Here is a 20,214-nt window from a genome sequence, read left to right as displayed (position 1 = left end):
CGGGCCCAGAGCCTCCCCGGCCGGACCCCGGCGCCGGCCCGCCCCCCGCCCGGCGCCCATGCGGGCCGGGCCCCGCCCCCCGCCCCGAGCCCGCCGAGCGCCGCCGAGCCCGCACCATGCTCAAGTGCATCCCGCTGTGGCGCTGCAACCGGCACGTGGAGTCGGTGGACAAGCGGCACTGCTCGCTGCAGGCCGTGCCCGAGGAGATCTACCGCTACAGCCGCAGCCTGGAGGAGCTGCTGCTCGACGCCAACCAGCTGCGCGAGCTGCCCAAGGTGAGCCCGCACCTGCGCCGCGCCGGCGGGCGGCAGGTGCCTCGCCGCGGGCGAGGCCGGCGGGCGGCGCTGCCGCTGCCCCTCCCGGCGCGGGGACGGGTCGGGGGCCCTCCGAGGTCCCGGCCGGCGCTCCCGTTCTTCCGGTCGGCTTGTTTTCCTTCTCCCGGGCCGCTCCGGCGGAGCCGGAGGAAGCAGGTTATGAGGGATTTCCTTCCCAGGGGCTGGGTGCTGAGCGCCGGGGACTGGTGCCACGGAGGGTGTGGCTGTGCCGGGGAACCTGGCGTGACAGCCCTGCCTCCTTGGGCGTCGGTGCGCGCCCGGGGTCCCCCTGCGCCGCTTTGCGGGCCGGCGCGCGCCTCTGCGTGTGTACGTGTGTGTGTGTGTGTGTGTGTGTGTGTGCGTGCGTGCGTGTGTGGTCTCTGCCCGGTTCTCAGCGTGGATCTGCTGAGGTGTGGCTTGGGCGTGCCAGAGGACCCCAGAGGGCTGGTCTCCAGGCTGGGGTCCCCACGCGCACGGAGGCGGGGGACGGGCCGTCCAGTGGGCAGCGGGCAGCTCTGAGCCGGTGGGAGGCGTGGCGCAGCCCCGCAGGAGTCTGTGGGCGGGCCCGTGGGTGCTCCCTCCCCCGCGTCCAGAGCTGTTGCTGGGGGGGCTGCTCTGCCCCAGAGCCCATCCCCCAGCCACACCCCCTGCCCACAGCCCTTCTTCCGGCTGCTGAACCTGCGCAAGCTGGGCCTGAGTGACAACGAGATCCAGCGGCTGCCCCCTGAGGTGGCCAACTTCATGCAGCTGGTGGAGCTGGACGTCTCCCGCAACGGTGGGCGGGGGCGGGGCGGGGCGGGCAGGCCGGGGCTGGGGGCGGGGCGGGGCGGGGCCAGAGCAACTGTCGGGGCCTCTCGCAGACATCCCCGAGATCCCCGAGAGCATCAAGTTCTGCAAGGCCTTGGAGATCGCCGACTTCAGCGGGAACCCCCTGTCCAGGTGGGCCGCGGCCGGGGGCGGGGCGGGCCGGCGGCCGGAGGGCCGGGGCTGCGGGCGGCCCGCGCCCTGCGTCTGAGGCCCTGCGCCCCCCCCAGGCTCCCCGAGGGCTTCACGCAGCTGCGCAGCCTGGCTCACCTGGCCCTGAATGACGTGTCCCTGCAGGCACTGCCCGGGGACGTGGGCAGGTGAGTGGCCACCCCTGGGGCCCGCCTCTGCCTTCCTCACTTCCTCACCCTTCTCACTCCCGCCCCCGGCTTCTCGCGCAGCCTGGCCAACCTGGTGACCCTGGAGCTCCGGGAGAACCTGCTGAAGTCCTTGCCGGCGTGAGTGCGCCGCCCCGGGCTGGGTGGGGCCGGCCCGCGGGCAGGCGCTCAGCCGCGTCTCCTCCGCAGGTCGCTGTCTTTCCTGGTCAAGCTGGAGCAGCTGGATCTGGGAGGCAACGACCTGGAAGTGCTGGTGCGGGCGGGGCCTGAGGAGGGGCCCTGGGGGGCAGGGGCGGGGCAGGGGCGGGCGGGCCGAGCCTCCCTCCCCTCCCGCTCTCTTCCCGCAGCCCGACACGCTAGGGGCGCTGCCCAACCTGCGGGAGCTGTGGCTGGACCGGAACCAGCTGTCGGCGCTGCCCCCGGTGAGTGCGGGCGGCACCCTGGCGCCCCGCGTCTCTGCCCGCTCGCTAACCGGCGCCCCCCCCCCAGGAGCTGGGGAACCTGCGGCGCCTGGTGTGCCTGGACGTGTCGGAGAACCGGCTGGAGGAGCTGCCCGTGGAGCTGGGGGGCCTGGCACTGCTCACCGACCTGCTACTCTCCCAGAACCTGCTGCAGCGGCTTCCCGACGGCATCGGTCAGTGCCGGCCGGGGGTGGCTCTGGTGCTGGAGGGCTCGGGGGGGCCTGGGCCTCGCCCCGGTAGCAGGGAGGGCCCGAAGAGAACCCATGCCCAGATCCGGTGCCGGTCCTGTGCAGCCTGGTGCGTGGCCCCGCCAGTCCTGGGTTGGGCAAGCAGGACGGGGGCCCAGGCGTCGTGGGAGCGGGTCGGTGGCCCTCGGCAGCCCTCAGAGGAGTGGGGGTCTCGTGTGTCTTGCACGGTGGGGGGGTGCCCAGGGTTGGCCTCGGCCCCCCCCCAGCCCCCTCTGCGTCCCCCTCACGCCAGGCCAGCTGAAGCAGCTGTCCATCCTGAAGGTGGACCAGAACCGGCTGTGCGAAGTGACCGAGGCCATCGGAGACTGCGAGAACCTGTCCGAGCTGATCCTCACCGAGAACCTCCTGACGGTAGGCCCCGTGCCGGGCCGGCGCTGCTCCCGGGCGTTGCTTTTGCGGCTGGGAGCTGCGGGGTGCGCGGCACACGACCCTGAGGGTGGGGACCCCGTGTGGGCCCACGCGGCGGGCTGAGCTGGCCTGGCTCGAGCTGCGAGGGAGGGAGGCGTTTGGGTCTGAAGAGGAAGCTTCCCTGGCTGGGGCAGGGGTGGGGGCCGCGGGGCAGGGGTGGGGGAAGGCAGGAACGAGGGTGGAGCAGACTGGGGCCCCTGCCACGCTGTGGTCTCATCTCCCGTGGCCCCGGGAAGGGGGAGGCACCTCTTGTGCAGAGCAGGGGGTGCCCAGGCCGTGGGGACGGATAGGGCGACCCTGTGGGGGACAGGGACAGGGAGCCCTGGGACAGCGGGGCTTTGGGGAGGGCGGAGCTGGGAGCCCTTCAGGTCCTGGGTTGCAGACGGCCTGGCTGGGCGTCGGCGGTGGGCGGTCTTGTCCTGGTTTCAAAGATTTGTCTGGAAGGGAGAATGAAGGGGAGGTGGAGATGGAGGGCTTCTGTCTGCTGGTTCACTCCCCAAGTGGCTGTCGTGGCCAGGGCCGGGCAGGCCGGAGCCAGCTGCCCCATCTGGGTCTCCCATTCGGGTGCAGGGGCCCCAGCCCTCGGGCCGTCGTCCACCGCTCTCCCAGGCCACAGCAGGGAGCTGGGTGGAGACAGCAGCCAGGACGGAGCTGGCGCTCGCACCGAGGGTGGCCGCTTAACCCACTGCACACAGCGCCGGCCCCGCCATGGTGGTGGGTCTCGGCCTGCTGGGTAGCAGGGGTCGGGGGCTCTGTCCTCCTTCGTCTGCCCTGGGGGGCTCCCGGCTCCTGCAACCGCTGGCCTCGCCTTGCCCACCCAGGCTCTGCCCCGCTCTCTGGGGAGGCTGACCAAGCTGACCAACCTCAACGTGGACCGGAACCACCTGGAGGCACTGCCGCCTGAGATCGGGGGCTGCGTGGCGCTCAGCGTCCTCTCCCTGAGGGACAACCGCCTGGCCGCCCTGCCGCCCGAGCTGGCCCACACCGCCGAGCTGCACGTGCTGGACGTGGCCGGGAACCGGTGAGTGCCGCCCCCCCGCCCCCGCCCCCGCCCCGTCGGGGCGCAGCCGCTCACCGCGCCTGCCGCCTCCAGGCTGCGGAGTCTGCCGCTGGCGCTCACCCACCTCAACCTCAAGGCCCTGTGGCTGGCCGAGAACCAGGCGCAGCCCATGCTGCGCTTCCAGACCGAGGACGACGCCCAGACCGGCGAGAAGGTGCTCACCTGCTACCTGCTCCCGCAGCAGCCGCTGCCTGGCCTCGGTAGGTCGCCGGGGCCCGGCTCCGCCCAGCGCGGGCGTGGCCTCGGGGGGGCCTGGACCTGACCCCTGCCTCCCTCAGAGGACCCCGGGCAGCAGGGCAGCCCCTCCGAGAGCTGGAGCGACGTCCCCCCGAGCCGTGCCAGCGTCATCCAGTTCCTGGACAGCCCCGCGGGCGGCGAGGACGCCGAGGAGGCCGCTGCCGAAAAGCGGGTACGGGGGGGGGGGCCGGACACCGAGCGCCCGCCCCGCCACCTGCCCGCCGCCCTGCTTCCCTCCCTCACCCCGTCCTCCCGCAGGGCCTGCAGCGCCGGGCCACACCCCACCCCAGCGAGCTGAAGGTGATGAAGCGGGGCATGGAGGAGCGCCGGGCCGAGGCGCCCTGCCGGCCTGAGCCCCCGGAGGAGGTGGGAGGGGCAGCAGCTGGCACCACGCTGCGGGGGGGCAGGGGGCCTGCAGGGCAAGGGCGCGGTGCACAGAGGGTGTGGGGTGGACCCCAGTGCGGGAGGGGCGTGGGGTGGACCCCGGGTGCGGGAGGGGCGTGGGGTGGACCCCGGTGCGGGAGGGGTGTGGGGAGGACCCCGGGTGCAGGAGGGGTGTGGGGTGGAGCCCGGTGCGGGAGGGGCGTGGGGAGGACCCGGGTGTGGGAGGGGCGTGGGGAGGACCCCGGGTGTGGGAGGGGCGTGGGGAGGACCCGGGTGTGGGAGGGGCGTGGGGAGGACCCGGGTGCGGGAGGGGTGTGGGGTGGACCCCGGTGCGGGAGGGGTGTGGGGAGGACCCCGGGTGCGGGAGGGGTGTGGGGTGGACCCCGGTGCGGGAGGCCGCTCCCCATGCCCGCCCTGCCGCCCGCAGGAGAAGAGGCTGAGCAGCGAGTCGGGGCTGAGCGAGGACTCCGGCGCGGCCGCCAGCACGGCCTCCGCGGGAGAGCCCGGGGACGCGCTGACCGTGCAGGGCCCGAGCCCCCAGGAGGACCCGGAGGAGGAGTACGAGGAGGTGAGGGCGGGGCCCTGGCCGGCCTGCGCTGGCGTGAGGGGGCGCGTCTCCAGCCGCAGAGCCGCCCGTCACACTGCCGCCTGCGGGGGGTGGGGCCAGGCCAGGCCGCCCCTCACCCTGCTGCCCACGCAGCCCACAGTGCACTTCGCCGAGGACGCCGACAGCCCGGAGGGGCAGCTGGAGGCGCCCTGGCCCCTGCCGGGCGGGCGGCAGCGGCTCATCCGCAAAGACACGCCCCACTACAAGAAGCACTTCAAGATCTGCAAGCTGCCGCAGCCAGAGGCCGTGGTGGCCCTGCTGCGGGGGGCGCAGCCGGACGGCCAGGGCCCCGCCCTGCCTGGCGACTGGCACGACGGCCCCCGTGCGCCCCGGGCGCCTCGGGCGCAGGGGGAGGGGGAGGAGGAGGAGGAGGAGGAGGAGGAGGAGGAGGAGGAGGAGAACGGGGCCGAGGAGGAGGAGGAGGAGGAGGCTGAAGCGGAGGAGGAGGGCGGGGCCGCCAGCGAGGAAGAGGACAAGGAGGCGGGGCCCTGCGTGCCCTCCGTGAAGGTGGGTCCCGGCCCCAGCCTGTTCCCAGGGCTCGCGCTGGCGCTGACCCCAGGACACACGCAGCTTCTGCCTGACCCCCTGCCGCGGGCTGTGGGCCGTGGGCCAGCTCCCAACCCCGAGAGCCACGCTGCAGGATCCTCCCTGTGCTGGTGCTGCCCTCCCCTGAGCCGACAGCTGGGGGTCCTGGAGCGTCGCTCGGGGCTGGGCCGGCCTGGGCTATGGGGCTTGGTGTGTGCTCGCGGCTGGGCCGGGTGAGGTGGTGGTGGGGCTGGCGGTGGCTGACCCGCTCTGCCTTGCTGGTGCCGTCCTGACAGGGCGTGTCGTTCGACCAGGCCAATAACCTGCTGATAGAGCCCGCCCGCATTGAGGAGGAGGAGGTCTGTACCCGCTCCGCCGGCCTCGCCTCCTGGGCTGCGGGCTCTCGCCTCGCCCTCGCGCACCCCGGGGCTCCGAGGGGCTTCCGCAGCCCCCTGAGCCAGCCCTCTGCTTGCAGCTCACTCTCACCATCGTGCGGCAGACCGGGGGCCTGGGCATCAGCATCGCGGGGGGCAAGGGCTCCACTCCCTACAAGGGGGACGACGAGGTGAGGCGGCCCGCCCCCCGCTGCTGTGTGGCCAGAGGCGCTGGCTGGGGGAGGCAGTGCGCCCAGGCCCTCAGCCAGCTCACAGCCGAGGGCTTCTAGTGGGTGGGGCCGGGATGAGGAGGGCGGGCAAGCACCCACCTGCCTGTCCCGCAGGGCATCTTCATCTCTCGGGTGTCCGAGGAGGGGCCCGCGGCCAGGGCCGGCGTCCGAGTGGGCGACAAGCTCCTCGAGGTGAGCCATGGACGGAGAGACTTGGGCCCGCGACCACGGGGGAGGCCGTGGCGGCCCAGCGGCCAGCCCCTGGGAGAACCCGTCTGCGTGGGTGGTGTGGGGCACGGCAGCCCCGGGGCTGGCTTGGAGGGGGTCAGGCCCGAGCAGGTGTAGGGGTTTGGTCCCCGCCCTGAGCACGTGGGTGGCCAGCAGCTCAGGAGAGGCCTCAGCCTTCCTGCGGGGAGGCGAGCGGGGCGGCGCTGGGCGGCGTGGGGACCCGGCCTGGGGACCCGGCCTGGCTGCCTCCCGGCTTTCCCCTGGAGGAGGGCTGGGGCCGGCGGGGGCTGCCTTGGCGCACGCAGCGTGGCCGCAGTGGCTCTGCCCCCACCCCCGCAGGTGAACGGCGTGGCCCTGCAGGAGGCGGAGCACCACGAGGCGGTGGAGGCGCTGCGGGGGGCGGGCGCCACCGTGCAGATGCGGGTGTGGCGGGAGCGCATGGTGGAGCCGGAGAACGCGGTGACCGTCGCGCCCCTGCGGCCCGAGGATGACTACAGCCCCCGGGAGCGGGAGCGGCGTGGCGGGGGCTCGCGGGAGGCCCCCGGAGCCCTGCGACAGCGCCAGCGCCATGCGGCCTGCCTGGTCCGCAGCGAGAAGGGGCTGGGCTTCAGCATCGCCGGGGGCAAGGGCTCCACGCCGTACCGCGCCGGCGACGGGGTGAGGCGCCCGGCGGAGCCGCGGGCTGGGCAGGCGCTGCGCTGGCGCCCGAGCCGCCTCACGAGGCCCCCTGCTCCCCACAGGGCATCTTCATCTCCCGCATCGCCGAGGGGGGTGCTGCCCAGCGCGCGGGCACCCTGCAGGTCGGTGACCGCGTCCTCTCGGTGAGTGGGGCGCCCGGGGAGGCTGGGGGCGGCCATCGGTGCTCCTCGTCCTGTCCCCTTGGGGGCCCGCGTGACCCCAGTGCCCTCACGCAGATCAATGGAGTGGACATGACGGAGGCCAGGCACGACCACGCGGTCTCCCTGCTCACCGCTGCCTCCCCCACCATTGCCCTGCTGCTGGAGCGGGAGGCCGGGGGGCCCCTGCTGCCCACCCCCACGGCCGCCCCTGGGGAGCTTGGGCAGCCGAGGCTGGCCCCGAGCCTGCTGGAAGGACCGTACCCTGTGGAGGTGAGCCGCCCACCCCGGGGGCGTGGGCCCCGAGTTCCGCCCCCTCAGGCCTGGATGTAGCCCCGTGGAGGCCCCCTCCCCGCGCCCTTACCAAGGCCCCCGTGTGTCCAGGAGGTCCGCCTTCCACGAGCCGGGGGCCCGCTGGGGCTCAGCATCGTAGGGGGCTCTGACCACTCGAGCCACCCCTTTGGCATCCAGGAGCCTGGCGTGTTCATATCCAAGGTAGGGTTCAGGGTGGGCGGGACCCACGGTGGGTGTGGGGCGTGGCCGGCGCAGCCCAGCCCAGCGGACGAGGCCGTCCCCCCACAGGTTCTCCCGCGGGGCCTGGCTGCGCGCAGTGGCCTGCGGGTCGGGGACCGCATCTTGGCGGTGAACGGCCAGGACGTGCGGGAAGCCACGCATCAGGAGGCGGTGAGCGCGCTGCTGCGGCCCTGCCTGGAGCTGTGCCTGCTGGTGCGCAGGGACCCGCCGCCGCCCGGCATGCGGGAGCTGTGCATCCGCAAGGCCCCCGGGGAGAAGCTGGGCATCAGCATCCGCGGGGGCGCCAAGGGCCACGCGGGCAACCCCTGGGACCCCACGGACGAGGGCATCTTCATATCCAAGGTGAGGGAGGCCCTGCCCGGCCGGCCCCGGCCCCCCGGGCCCCCGGGCCCCGCCGGCGCCAGGCCTCCCGTGTCGGTCTCCCCGCAGGTGAGCCCCACGGGGGCGGCCGGACGCGACGGGCGGCTGTGTGTGGGGCTGCGGCTGCTGGAGGTGGACCAGCAGAGCCTGCTGGGCCTGACGCACGCCGAGGCCGTGCAGCTGCTGCGAGGCGTGGGCGACACCCTCACCGTGCTCGTCTGCGACGGCTTCCACGCCAGCTCCGCCGCGGCCCTGGAGGTCAGTGCTGTCCCCACAGCCTCGGGCTCTGGGGACTGGGGCGCAAGTGTGCGAGGGGCCGCCTCCTGCTCCCCCAGCTCATCCCTGGGCCAGGAGCTCACTCTTCCTGGTGGCCTCTGTCCGGCTGACCTCTCACGCAAGCCTAGAGCATTAGCCGAGCCAGGGGTGCGGGGAGGAGCCCCGGGGAGCAGGGGTGGCGGCAGCATCCTGCTCTCGGCCGTCTTCGCCCTCCCGGAGCTGCCTCGGGGAGCCCACTGGTCCCAGGGCACGTGGCCGTGCACGGCTTCCCCTCCTCACAGTGGCTCTACCTCAGCTGGCTCTCGTGGGTCCTGGCGGGTGACTGCCTGCTGGACACCAGCCAGAGACACCTGGGGCCTCACTGTTGGAGCACAGGGGCTGTGTTCTGCTTGCTAAGGCCCCGTGCACCACGCAGTGCCCTGTGCTCGGGCCACAGGCTGGCCCTCGCCCCCCGCCGTCCCGGGGGGTGCGGGAAGGGGCCTGGCCTGCTGCCCTGCTCCCAGGCGTGTGTTCAGAACTTCCGGTCCCTGCAGCTCCACGGTCTGTCTCTTTACGGGGCTCTGGCCCCTCGGGAAGCGGGCGCTGCTGTGCCCATGCCTGGCTGGGCGTGTCCGTGCTCCGGTGTGGGCGGGGCTTCCACAGGCAGGGGACCGGCACCGGGGAGCTGCCCTCGCGTTTCTGATGGGCCTGGCAGTGAGGGTGCTGGACCAGGGAGACCCAGAGCCTCGGGTGTGTGCAGGTCTCGTGAACTTGGGGTGCGCCCGCCTCTCACACTCACCTTGTCTGCCTCCACACTGCCCGCGAGTGGAGCCCCTGACCCTGGCCGCATTACGTGGTCCCGGGGCCAGGAGCCGTGGGTGTGCAGTGCTCTGCACGCCTGGGTCCAGGCTTTGTTTCTGGACCGGGCTGACTGGGCGCCGCGGGCCCCGGGCCGGGCGACAGCGCCCTCTCGGTGTGTGGTGTCCTCGGCCTCGGTGGCTTTGCCGGGACGAGAAGGGCGGCTTTCCTCCCGCAGGGCTTGTTCCGCTCTGCGGCGTCTCCTGCGGAAGGGGCCAGCTCCACCAGGTTTGCTTATTTACTCCAAGCGAGGGGGCTCCGTCCGCTGGTTCACTCCCCAAATGGCCGCAACAGCCGGGGCTGGGCCGGGCCAGAGCCAGGAGCTTCCTCTGGGTCTCCCACGTGGGTGCAGGGTCGGAGCCAGATCAGAAGCGGAGCAGCTGGGAGTTGAACCAGGTGTTCTGAAACGGGTGCCGGCATCCCCCATGCCGGCTGTGCCACACGCCCAGCCTGAGACGGGGGTCTTCTCTATCCTGACAAGTGTTTACCCGGCCACCGCGTGCCATGGGCGTCCCTGCCCCGCCTGGCCCCCACAGAGGCAGGGCACGCAGGCCCGGGCCGGTGTTGCCTTGGCTGCCCCGGCTGTCTCTCGGGCTTCTCCGAGTGGCTCCCCATGATGGTTTCAGCCTTCTGGATTCCATGCCGTGTCCTCGCGTCCACTCAGCCTTCCTCTCTGGTTCCTTAACGACCGCAAGGGGCGGCGCTGGCCCGTCCCTGGCACCGGCACCGGCACCGAGCACGGAGGGACAGTGTGGGTCCCACGCACAGCTGTTAGGGACCGTCACGCACTCCCGGGGTCAGCACGACAGCGCTGCCCACGAGGAACCTGCCTCGCTCTGCCTCCCCTTTGGATAAATACGAGCAGATACTAAAATAGACTTTAAAAGATGTATGTATTTGAAAGGCAGTTACAGGCCGGCGCCGCGGCTCACTAGGCTAATCCTCCGCCTGCGGCGCCGGCACACAGGGTTCTAGTCCTGGTCGGGGTGCCGGATTCTGTCCCGGTTGCCCCCCTTCCAGGCCAGCTCTCTGCTGTGGCCAGGGAGTGCAGTGGAGGATGGCCCAAGTGCTTGGGCCCTGCACCCCATGGGAGACCAGGAAAAGCACCTGGCTCCTGGCTCCTGCCATCGGATCAGTGCGCAGCGCGCCGGCAGCGGCGGCCATTGGAGGGTGAACCAACGGCAAAGGAAGACCTTTCTCTCTCTCTCTCTCTCTCTCACTGTCTACTCTGCCTGTCAAAAAAAAAAAAAAAAAAAAAGACAGTTACAGAAGGGGCGGAGGGGGAGAGAGGAGAGACGATCTTCTCTCCGCTGGCTCACTCCCCAAATGGCCAAAATGACCAGGGCTGGGCCAGGCCAAAGCCAGCAGCCAGGAGCCTCCTCCAGGTCCTCCACGTGGGTGCAGGGGCCCAAGCCCGTGGGCATCTTCTGCCTTCCCAGCCATTAGAGAGCTGGATTGAAAGAGGAGCAGCCAGGACTCGGACCGGCGCCCACGTGGGATGCTGGGGCCACAGGCAGAGGCTTAGCCCACAGTGCCCCTGTGACGGCCCTGCCGCCCGGTTCCGGTTCCGTGACGGCTGGTCCTCGTCACCAGGCGTGCCGCGTTCTGCCTCATCCTGGCCCCCGGAAGGGGCTGGGCCGGGACCCGGCTTTGCTGAGCACCCTGACCTGGTCGTGGAAGCGCCCGCTTCCGGGAGCACGGGCGCTGCTAGGTGTCCGGAGGTCCAGCCTGGGTGTGTGCCCTGCTGCTGGCCGGGGCGGGGCCTCAGGGCCTCGTGGTGGCCAGAGCTGCAGGGGAGCCGGCACAGTATGCTTCCCGCCGCTGCCCTGCCGTGCTGGGGTTCGAGCTGTCGGCTCGCGCTCCTGGTGCTCTGCTCTCTGCTTGGCTGCCGCTCGTTCGTACCTACGGCGTGACGTGCCGCCTCGGCTGTGGCACCTGCCGATGCCCTAGACCTTCAGCCCCGCCTCGTCTGCTCCGCAGGACTCCCCACCTTCAGTGTGTGCTCCTGCAGTCACTTGGCCGTGCCCTTACCCCTCATCTCGATCCTGTCAGTATTTTCACTTGTGAGAGGCAGGGGTCGTCCATCCGCAGGGTCAGTCCCTCAGGTGCCCACAGCGGCCGGGTCAGAACCGGGTCAGAACCAGCCACGGCCTGCTGCCTCCCCGGGTGCACGCCAGCAGGAAGCTGGAATCAGAAGTGGATCTTGCCAGCGCCGTGGCTCACTAGGCTAATCCTCCGCCTTGCGGCGCCAGCACACTGGGTTCTAGTCCCGGTCGGGGCGCCGGATTCTGTCCCGGTTGCCCCTCTTCCAGGCCAGCTCTCTGCTGTGGCCAGGGAGTGCAGTGGAGGATGGCCCAGGTGCTTGGGCCCTGCACCCCATGGGAGACCAGGAGGAAGCTCCTGGCTTCGGATTGGCACAGCGCCGACTAGCGGTCATTTGGGGGGTTAAGCAGTGGAAGGAAGACCTTTCTCTCTGTCTCTCACCGGGTGGGCTGTGTGGCTCCTGGCTTTAACCTGAGTGGACCAGCCGATGGGAGAGATCTCTCCCCGTCTCTGCCTTTCAGATACACAAACACGTCTTTGAAAAAGACAACACCAGTGCGCATGCGTGGTGAGGACAGGCGCTGAGCCTGCCCTGTGGGGTGGGCGTGTTCCCAGGTCCTCCCAGCCGCCGTCCTGCCTGTCGCCGGGCAGTGGGCAGTGGGCAGCCGGGCAGGCCTTTCCTTGGGGCTCACGCCGCAGACGTGGTCCAGCCTGCACGGTGGGGGACCACGGTGCAGTGAACTTCCGGCTGAAGGCCCAGTCCCGAGTCTGCCCTGGGGGTGGGACCCGGCGGCCGCCATGCCCACCTCGGCCCTCCGTCCTCAGGTGTCCCCGGGGGTCATTGCCAACCCCTTTGCGGCCGGCATGGGCCACCGGAACAGCCTGGAGAGCATCTCGTCCATCGACCGGGAGCTGAGCCCTGAGGGCAAGGTCAGGACGCCTGCTGCGGCCGCTGCCAGCCCTGCGTGTTCTGTGCAGGAGAAGGAGCTGCCCGCACCCAGCCCGCCGTGGGGGCCCGAGGCCTTGCAGGCCACCGTGAGTGTCCCATCCCTCCTGCCCCACACGGCCCATGGGGCAGTGGTCTGCCGGGCCCCAGGCCCCCGCCGCCAGGACCAGTGCCTGGACAGGGCCCCTGCCCGCGTCCTCACCTAGCAGCCGTGGACGTGGGGCCCAGGCCCAGCCTCTGCAGGCAGAGGAGCAGCTGCGGGGGGGGGGGGGGGGGGAGGCAGGGGCGGGGCTGGCTCGGGCAGCTGGGCTGGGTGTGGGGGCTCTTATTCTCCCCCAAGAGGCATAAATAGCCTTCCCCGAGGCTCGCCCAGCTGGCCGCCACCGGGAGACCCAGCAGGAGTGTGAGTGCCCTGGGGCTGTGGGGGGGTGGCTGGCGTCTCTGGCCAGGACAGGCAAAGCTTGGGTGACCGGTGTGGGTCACCTCAGTGCATGGGTGGAGGTGGCTGAGCCGGGAGGCCCTGCAGCCAGCCCCCTCCTAGGCAGCTGGCATAGGCGCGGGGCAGCAGCTGTCCCCCGACACGCATGTCTCGTCCTGGCTCTCTCTGCCTGGGCCTCCAACCTCCTGAGCCGAGGCAGGACCCCAGACCCCACCTTTGGCCTGAGCCCTTTCTGGTCACTAGTCCCGTTTGGGGGTGGTCAGCTGGCGCCTGAGGAGTGGCTTCGGTGCCACCCAGCCCTCACCGCACACTGCCCCCAGCCCCTGCAGGTACCGTCCAGCACGACGGGAGGGAAGATGGCCGAGGCCGCCTGCTCTCCCGGCAGCCAGCAGGTGAGTGTCCCCAGTCCCGGTGCTCACTGGGTGCAGCCCCTGGGGAGGTGGCGTGGGGAGACTGGGCCCTGCTCCCCGCTGCCACCGTCATCCGGCTGAGGACAAGGCCGGTGGATACCTTCCCGGCCAGAGCTGGGGGCAGGGGTGGCCCTGGCTGCCCACGCCCTCCCCTCTGCTGGCTCAACACTGCCCCCAGCCGGCTCCCGCCTTTCTCCCTGTCTCCTCCGCACTGCCCTCTGCAGACTGAGCCAGGGGTCATCCAGCCGTTGGCTCGGGCCTGGCCCAGGGGCTCCCCAACCCAGAGGGGCAGCAGTCCCAGCTCTGTGAGTGCCCCGTCCCACTCGGCGTGGGGGTGGCAGGGTGGCGGTGGGGTCAGAGGCAGTTGGCAGGGACAGCTGGCGGCCGGGAGGTGCCTGCAGCTGGGACAGCTGCCCCCCCAGCAGTTAAAACCGACCCCCCGCAGCCCCCCTCCCCCGACGAGCTGCCTGCCAACGTGAAGCAGGCGTACAGGGCCTTCGCCGCGGTGCCCAGCCCGCACCCGCCCGAGGACGGCCCCGCCCAGGTATGCGGGGAGCCCTTCCCCTGCACGGCCCGGGGGGGGGGGGGGGCGGGCGTGCCGGGTCCAAGGCCCTGCTCTGGCTCCCGCAGCCCCCCGCGCCCGGGACCTTGGCCTCGCCCGAGCAGCTGTCTTTCCGCGAGCGGCAGAAATACTTCGAGCTGGAGCTGCGCATGCCCCAGGCTGAAGGCCCCCCCAAGCGCGTGTCCCTGGTGGGTGCCGACGACCTGCGGAAGATGCAGGAGGAGGAAGGTGAGGCGGGGGCGGGGCGGGCGCGGCCTGGGTCTGGGCTGGCCCCGCCCGGTCTGACTGCCCCGCCCCCGCCAGCCCGCAAGCTGCAGCGGAAGAGAGCTCAGATGCTGCGCGAGGAGGCCGCTGCGGGGCTCGCCCTGGACGCCGAGGCCCCGGAGGAGGAGCCGGAGCCGGAAGACGAACCGCCCTGGGCCGGCCCGGGCCCCACTGGAGGGTGAGGACCTCCCGTCTGTCCCCGGCCGGAGGGCTCGAGGCGCGCACGCGCCCTGCGCCCTCACCGCACCCTGCCCCTCTCCCAGGCCCAGCCCGACTGGCCCCGCTGCCCTGGGAGGCGGCGGCGCCCCGGTGCGCACAGCCAAAGCCGAGCGGCGCCAGCAGGAGCGGCTGCGCATGCAGAGCCCGGAGCTGGGGGAGCCGCCGGCGCCCGAGCGCGCCTTGTCCCCGGCCGAGCGTCGCGCCCTGGAGGCGGAGAAGCGGGCGCTGTGGCGGGCGGCCAGGATGAAGTCGCTGGAGCAGGACGCCCTGCGCGCGCAGATGGTCCTCAGCCGGTCCCAGGACGGCCGCGGCAAGCGGGGGCCCCTGGAGCGCCTGGCCGAGGCCCCGTCCCCCGCGCCCACACCGTCTCCCACCCCACCGGAAGGTCCGTGTGCCCGGGGGTGGGGGAGCCGGGGACCCGGTCCGCCGCAGGGACGGCTCCCAACGCCCGCTTCTCGCTTCTCGCCCCGCAGACCTCGGCCCCCAGCGCAGCCCGGCCCCTGGACGCCTGGTGAGGAGCCCGCAGCCGCCACCCTCGCCCGCGCCGCTCCGGCCTGGGGGTGGGGGTGCGGACCCCGCCCCGCGGCCCTCGCCTCCTGCGCGTACTCTCTCTGCCTCTCCCCCCTCGCGCTGTCCTCTCCAGCCCCTGTCTGGAAAGAAGTTTGACTACAGGGCGTTCGCAGCCCTGCCTTCTTCCAGACCTGTCTATGCGCTCCAGGTACCGCGGCCGCGCGGCGCGCCCCGCCCCGCAGCCCTGCGCGCGCTCGCCCTGCTTGCCCCCTTGCGCACCGTCCCTGCACTCTGGCCCCGCGCGCGCCAGTGGCTCCCCGCAGGTCCCTCGCCGCCCTGACCGCCCTCTCCCCGCCGCAGTCGCCCGGCCTGGAGGAGCTGAGCTGCCTGGAGCCGTCCCCCAGCCCCAGCCCGCAGGAGGAGGACGGAGAGGTGGCCCTGGTGCTGCTGGGCAGGGCCCCGGCCGGCGCCGAGGACACGACGCCGTGCAGTGGCCGCCGCCCGCTGCGGCCGGGACGCCGGGGCCTAGGCCCCGTGCCTTCGTAGGGGCGCGCGCGCCCGGCCACACTGTAACTAGTGACGTTTGTACAACCAAAGACTCTATTTTGTGGTTTAAGGAGAATAAAGTTGACTACGTTTTAGCCCCCGCGCCTCCGTCCGCCGCTCTGCAGGGTGGGGCTGGCGGGGCTGGGGCTTGTTCGAGGCCCCGGGGCGGCTGCACTCGCACCGGGAGCAGCGCCTGCAGCTGCTCGGCCGGCGGCCAGCGGGCGCGCGTGACGAAGAGGAGGCGGAAGCGGTGCAGGCGCGCCTCCTGGAACCGCGCGGGGCTGTACTCGGGGCCGTCGGCGGGGCGCCGCAGCGACAGGTAGCGCTCCTGCTCCAGCAGCCCGCGGCTCAGCAGCGCTTGCGCCAGGCCCGGCTGCACCGCGTCCAGCTGCCGCAGCACGGCCGCAAACAGGTCCAGGTCGCGCAGGTCGAAGACCAGCGGCTTCCCGTACCTGCGGGGGCCGGGCGGGGCGGGGCGGGGCGTGGGCAGGGCCGCCCCGCCTCCCCTGGGCGCCACGCCCGCCGGCCCCGCGCCTCACCTGAGCGCCCCCAGCAGCGCCAGGCGGATCCTCTCCGGGCGCAGGTGCTCGGGGTTCACCGTGTCCAGGTAGTTGGTGTCCTGGTAGCGCAGGAAGGTGGCCGCCTGGCCCGAGGGGTCGATGACGAGAGGCCACCTGGGGGCGACGAGCGGCTCGGCGCCGGCCGTCCTCGCGGGCTCACCAGCCCCCCACGCCCCGCAGCACTGACCGGCCGTCGGCGCTGATGCGGTCGCCCACGTCTTTCAGCAGCACGTCGTGCAGCTCGGTGATCTGGCACCGCAGCCCGGGCGCCATCGCCTCGTCTGGGGGGTCGGGGACAGCTAGCGGCGCCCGCGCCAAGCCCGCCCCGGGCCTCGCCTCCCCGCGGCCAGGGCTGACCCCGCCCACCCTCCTGGGCCTGCTCCCGAAGCTCCAGCCTGGCCAGCGCCAGCGTCTCCTCGGCCGTCTGAGCCTGCTGCCGCAGCCTGTCCACGCGCGCCTCGGCGTCCTTGACGGCCTGGAGGGGGCGCCACGGCCGGCTCGGCTCGGAGCAGCCAGGCCCAAAGCCGCGCCCCACCCCCGCCAGCTGCGGGAGGGACCGGTCCCCCGGGGGCGCGGGGGGTGGGGCGTAGGGGCGCACCTGTGCCGAGGGCTCCGTGCTGACCGCGCGCCGGCGTTCGCACGCGTCGAGCTCGGCGATCCTCCGGCTGAGTTCGCAGTAGGCCTGCTGCAGCTGGGGGCGCCCCCGTGAGCCCCGCCGCCCCTCCCCCGCCGCGCCCCTCCCCGGGGCACGCGGCCCGCTCACCTCCTTGTGACAGCGCTGCTGCTCCTGGGCCAGCCGCTGCACCTGGAGGGCCATGCTGGGGGGCGGGACGGGCAGGGTCAGAGGGCTCCCCGTCGGCACCGCGCCCCCGCCCGAGCGTCCCCGCACCGCGTGGCCTCCGCCTGCTGCTGCGTCTGGGTCTCGCGCGCCCGGCGCTGGTGTTCGGCGTCCATGTTCTGCAGCATGGCTTCCGTGAGGCTCAGATCCCAGGAGCGCAGCACGCCGGCCACGGGCTCCAGAGAGGTCACCTGCGGACAGCGCGTGCGTGTCGCCGGGGTGCTTGGTCCCGTGCCTCACCCGCCTCGGGGGCGCGCACGCTGCCGCAGGGACCCCACGCAGCGGCCCCAAAGCTGAGCCCTCGACAGTCCATGCAGCCACCAGCTCCCGTGGCAGGGCCTCCAGGGGTCCACCTCCCCCAGGCTCCTGCCCATGGCCGGAATCCAGAGCTGCCCCCACCCCGCCCCCCGAAGCAGTGGCAGCCAGCAGGGCCAGCAGGCAGCAGAGGCTGGACCTCACGAAGTCGCCCACACCAGGCCCAGACACAGGACACCAAAGCCCGCCCCGGCCTGGTGCCGGAGGGGGGAGGGGAGCGGAGGGTCTCAAAGGCCCCCTCCAAGGCAGGGTGGACGCCTGCCTGGGCCCCAGCTCTGCCAGACCACCCAGCCAGACGTCGCCTGTGCTGGGAGTTCCATTCTACCAAAGAAAACAAAGATGTGCGCGAGCGAGGCGCAAGCCAGGCAGCCAACCCAGGGGCAGGCGCCCGGGCTCCCCACGGCGCACCTGGGAGGCCAGTGATGGCCCTGCACCCACGTGGGGGGCCCGGACGGAGCTCGGGCCCAGCCCAGCAGTTTCGGCCATGGGAGCAGGAGCCAGTGCGTGGAGATGTGTCTCTGGGCCTCTCTGGCTGTGCGGCGTTGGGTCACTCCTGCACCTTGCAGCCTGCACACGTGCCTTCCGCCTTGCTGGACATGGATGCCCCTGCATTTGTTCCGGGTTACGTGCCTGGGAAGGCTTTAGCCCTTGGGTTTTGAGGTTAGGCCGGGCCGGAGCAGACGGAGGCCCCTGGGTGGCCGGGTCCCCGCGTGGGAGCTGCCGGGGCTCCGCCCAGCACCCTCCCCCATCTGCGTGGCTCTGGAGTGTCCCTGGCCTCCGGGCACTGCCCAGCTCTGCCCGGGGCCCCGGCACGGAGCCCAGCCCAGCGCTCAGCCTGCGGAGCTGGGAGTCACGGCCTCTCCGTTCACATCCGGCTTCTTGGGGTCATTTGTGATTTTTTTGCCTGATGTCTGTATCCTCTTTAAGATTGATTTTATTTATCTGAAAGGCAGGGTTGGAGATGGGTCAGTCTTCATCCAGTGCTCACTCTCCAAACGGCTGCCGTGGCTGGGCCTGGGCCGGGCCGAGCCTGGAGCTCCATCTGGTCTCCCATGTAGGCACAGGGGCCCAAGCACAGGCCAGCAGCTCTCAGGACTCCAGCGTGGCAGGTGGCCCAGCCCCCGTGCCCAGACGCAGGTCCCACGTCGCCGCTGCGCCTGGTTCTGCCTGGGCCCTGTGTTTCCATCTCAGGAGGGTTCCCGACATCTTCCCTCCGTGTTTCTGGAGAGCTCCTGCTGCTCCGTGGTCAGCCTGACACGTTTCGGGTCTGATCGGCTCTGCCGCTGAGCCGGCCCCCGGGGAAGGCGCCAGGCTGCGCCCAGGCGAGCTGCCGTGGACGCCTGCCACACGTCTTGTGCACATGGCTTCATCTTCCTGGGGTAAGTGCCCAGGAGTGACGCAGGGCCACACAGAACCACGGCTGCTGCCCCAGCCTTCCCAGAGCGGGGGCCACACGGGGGGGGGGGGGGGGGGCCGGCAGGGAGTCAGTGTCCCGGGCCAGGCGTGTGCCTGGCTCAGCAGCCCCCTCCTGTGTTCGTCTGCTGCCATTACAGCTCTGCAGCCCCCTTGGCTGTAGGGTGGCGGGGGGGGGGGGGGGGGGGGCAGGCCCAGGGCAGCCTCAGATCTGTCACCTGCGGGCCTTTCTCTTGCCCGTGGCTTGGCTTCTTTGCTTCTTATCGTGGTATTGATTTAAAGATTTACTTATTTGAAAGGCAGAGAAAGAGAGATCTTCCATCCAGTGGTTCACTCCCCCAGGGGCCACAGCGGCCAGGGCGGGGCCAGGCTGAAGCCAGGAGCTCCATCAGGGTCTCCCACGCGGGTGCAGGGGCCCAAGCACTCGGGCCATCCTCCACTGCTTTCCCAGGCCACAGCAGGGAGCTGGATCAGAAGTGGAGCAGCCGGGACTCCAACTGGCGCTCAAATGGGATGCCGGCACCACAGCACTGGTCCCAGGCCAGTTATTTAAACAGAAAACATTTTCATCTTATTTGAAAGGCAGAGACAGAGACAGAGAGAGGTCGTCCCCCAGTTCCCTCCCCAGACGTCTGCAGCAGCCCAGGCTGGGCCAGGTAGAGGCCAGGAGCTGGAATCTCACTCCAGGTCTCCCACGTGGGACAGCAAACACTTGGGGCCCTGACAGCCGCCCGGGCGGGAGCCAGTGCACAGACGTCTCCGCCCCCCCTCTCGGTGCCACTCCACCTTTCCAGTAAGTCAATCGCGGGGAAGTTTGGCCACTGATGAGGCCCAGCCGAGCGGGGTTTGTGACTGGGGTCTTCTCCCACGTGTCCTAAGTGTCCTGGACTCCGGGCTTCCCCCGTGCCCCACTCGGGCCGACCTCACGAGAGCCTGCCGGGCAGGACGAGGCTCGCTCCTCTGTGGGGGTCCCGGTCTCCGTCCTCCCCGCGTGCCAGCCCGAGTGCGCCTAGACGGGCTTGGGAGTTCGTGGAGAACCCGGTTCTCAGGCGGCTTAAAGGAGACGAGGGTGGAGGCTCTACAGGCTCTCGGCCGGGCTGCGGCTCAGGGGGCCCCCGCACCTGCTCGGGGGTGCTGCCGTCGTCCGCGTGCACCCGCGGGTCTGCGCCGAGCCGCAGCAGCAGCTGCACGGCCTCCAGGTGCCCCCCGAAGGCCGCGCGGTACAGCGGCGTCCGGCCGAAGGCGCCCTGCGGGAATGGCTGGTGAGCGAGGCCCCGGCCGCGCGGCCCGGCCCGGCTCCCCGCACGCACCTTGCTGTTGGGGTTGGCGCCCAGCTCAGCCAGCAGCTGGATGGCCCGCGGCTGCCCGCCCGCGGCCGCCTCGGACAGCGGCGTGTTCCCGTGGCGGTCCTCGCACTCCACGAGCGCCACGCGCCGCTGCAGCCGCCGCGCCGCGCCCTCCTCGTCGTGGCCCACGCCCTCGCGAGTCAGCAGCTGCTCCACCTGCGCCGGCGGCCGCTCTCACCCGCGCGCCCCGCCCGCCTCCTCCAGCACCGCCCCGCCCACCCGCGCGCCCCGCCCACCTCCTTCCGCCCCGCCCCGCCCACCCGCGCGCCCCGCCCGCCTCCTCCAGCACCGCCCCGCCCACCTCCTCCAGCACCGCCCCGCCCACCCGCGCGCCCCGCCCACCTCCTCCAGCACCGCGCGCATCTCCCCCACGTCCCCGTCGAAGGCGGCGTCCAGCAGGCGGCCGCGGCGCTGCAGCTCCTCCCGCCGCTCGCGCTGCGCCGCTTCCTCCTGCTCGCGCCGCCGCCGAGCCGCCGCCTGCTCCCGCAGCACCGCCGCAACGAAGGCCTGCGGGGCACCACCCGGGTGGCCGAGCCCAGGCCTGGGGTCCCGCCCGCAGCCCCGGAATCCCCGCCCGCAGCCCCGGGGTCCCCGCCCACAGCCCGGGGTCCCCGCCCACAGCCCTGGAATCCCCGCCCACAGCCCCGGAATCCCCGCCCGCAGCCCCGGGGTCCCCGCCCACAGCCCTGGAATCCCCGCCCACAGCCCCGGGGTCCCCGCCCGCAGCCCCGTCCCCGCCCAC

At 72.4% G+C, this 20,214-nt stretch overlaps 2 protein-coding genes across 30 annotated transcripts in view; one reads left to right on the top strand and one right to left on the bottom strand.

Annotated features, from left to right (window-relative positions):
- The first annotated feature begins 2 nt into the window (after positions 1 to 2).
- SCRIB (scribble planar cell polarity protein) lies at positions 3 to 15,095 on the top strand. Of its 11 annotated transcripts, none has more exons than XM_070075600.1 (34): positions 3 to 275; positions 972 to 1,089; positions 1,175 to 1,253; positions 1,349 to 1,438; positions 1,520 to 1,576; positions 1,646 to 1,709; positions 1,804 to 1,878; positions 1,946 to 2,090; positions 2,398 to 2,516; positions 3,395 to 3,594; positions 3,667 to 3,833; positions 3,912 to 4,042; positions 4,129 to 4,236; positions 4,682 to 4,822; positions 4,955 to 5,368; positions 5,683 to 5,745; positions 5,862 to 5,951; positions 6,105 to 6,182; positions 6,558 to 6,875; positions 6,959 to 7,018; positions 7,133 to 7,327; positions 7,439 to 7,549; positions 7,637 to 7,930; positions 8,018 to 8,206; positions 11,930 to 12,139; positions 12,810 to 12,881; positions 13,124 to 13,204; positions 13,345 to 13,443; positions 13,530 to 13,689; positions 13,765 to 13,903; positions 13,989 to 14,329; positions 14,418 to 14,455; positions 14,588 to 14,662; positions 14,815 to 15,095. In XM_070075600.1, the coding sequence occupies exons 1-34, from the start codon at positions 117 to 119 to the stop codon at positions 14,998 to 15,000; spliced, it is 4,866 nt and encodes a 1,621-aa protein (XP_069931701.1). In that variant the 5' UTR covers positions 3 to 116; the 3' UTR covers positions 15,001 to 15,095. The 11 variants fall into 11 exon arrangements, with proteins under 11 accessions (XP_069931701.1, XP_069931706.1, XP_069931705.1 ...); XM_070075599.1 differs by having other exon boundaries at positions 4 to 275; positions 5,701 to 5,745; positions 6,959 to 7,039; XM_070075598.1 differs by having other exon boundaries at positions 4 to 275; positions 6,959 to 7,039.
- Positions 15,037 to 20,214, bottom strand: part of IQANK1 (IQ motif and ankyrin repeat containing 1) — a 21,580-nt gene continuing 16,402 nt past the window's right edge. For 6 of the 19 annotated variants that reach the window (XM_051830405.2, XM_051830403.2, XM_051830404.2 and 3 more), the window contains 7 exons: positions 19,815 to 19,979; positions 19,248 to 19,628; positions 16,450 to 16,589; positions 16,324 to 16,378; positions 16,159 to 16,251; positions 15,748 to 16,035; positions 15,037 to 15,674 (listed from right to left, as the gene is read on the bottom strand). In XM_051830405.2, the coding sequence (XP_051686365.2) occupies positions 15,093 to 15,674; positions 15,748 to 16,035; positions 16,159 to 16,251; positions 16,324 to 16,378; positions 16,450 to 16,589; positions 19,248 to 19,628; positions 19,815 to 19,979 (1,704 nt within the window). In that variant the 3' untranslated portion in view covers positions 15,037 to 15,092. Of the gene's footprint in view, positions 16,036 to 16,158; positions 16,252 to 16,323; positions 16,379 to 16,449; positions 16,590 to 19,247; positions 19,629 to 19,814; positions 19,980 to 20,214 lie in introns of all 19 variants that reach the window. The other 13 variants (XM_070075618.1, XM_070075615.1, XM_070075620.1 and 10 more) reach the window with 13 other exon arrangements.

Source organism: Oryctolagus cuniculus, chromosome 6 (assembly GCF_964237555.1).
Source record: "Oryctolagus cuniculus chromosome 6, mOryCun1.1, whole genome shotgun sequence".
In the NCBI taxonomy this organism is placed as follows: domain Eukaryota; kingdom Metazoa; phylum Chordata; class Mammalia; order Lagomorpha; family Leporidae; genus Oryctolagus; species Oryctolagus cuniculus.
Note: the sequence above shows the minus strand (reverse complement) of the source record. Positions and strands in the feature narration are given on the sequence as shown.

What these genes read in the sequence shown, in the direction of transcription:
- SCRIB (XM_070075598.1), top strand. Translation starts at nt 117, where the DNA reads ATGCTCAAGTGCATCCCGCTGTGGCGCTGCAACCGGCACGTGGAGTCG. An exon ending in TCACCGAGAACCTCCTGACG is followed by an intron (nt 2,517 to 3,394) that starts GTAGGCCCCGTG and finishes TTGCCCACCCAG; the next exon opens with GCTCTGCCCCGCTCTCTGGG. An exon ending in GGCCTGAGCCCCCGGAGGAG is followed by an intron (nt 4,237 to 4,681) that starts GTGGGAGGGGCA and finishes TGCCGCCCGCAG; the next exon opens with GAGAAGAGGCTGAGCAGCGA.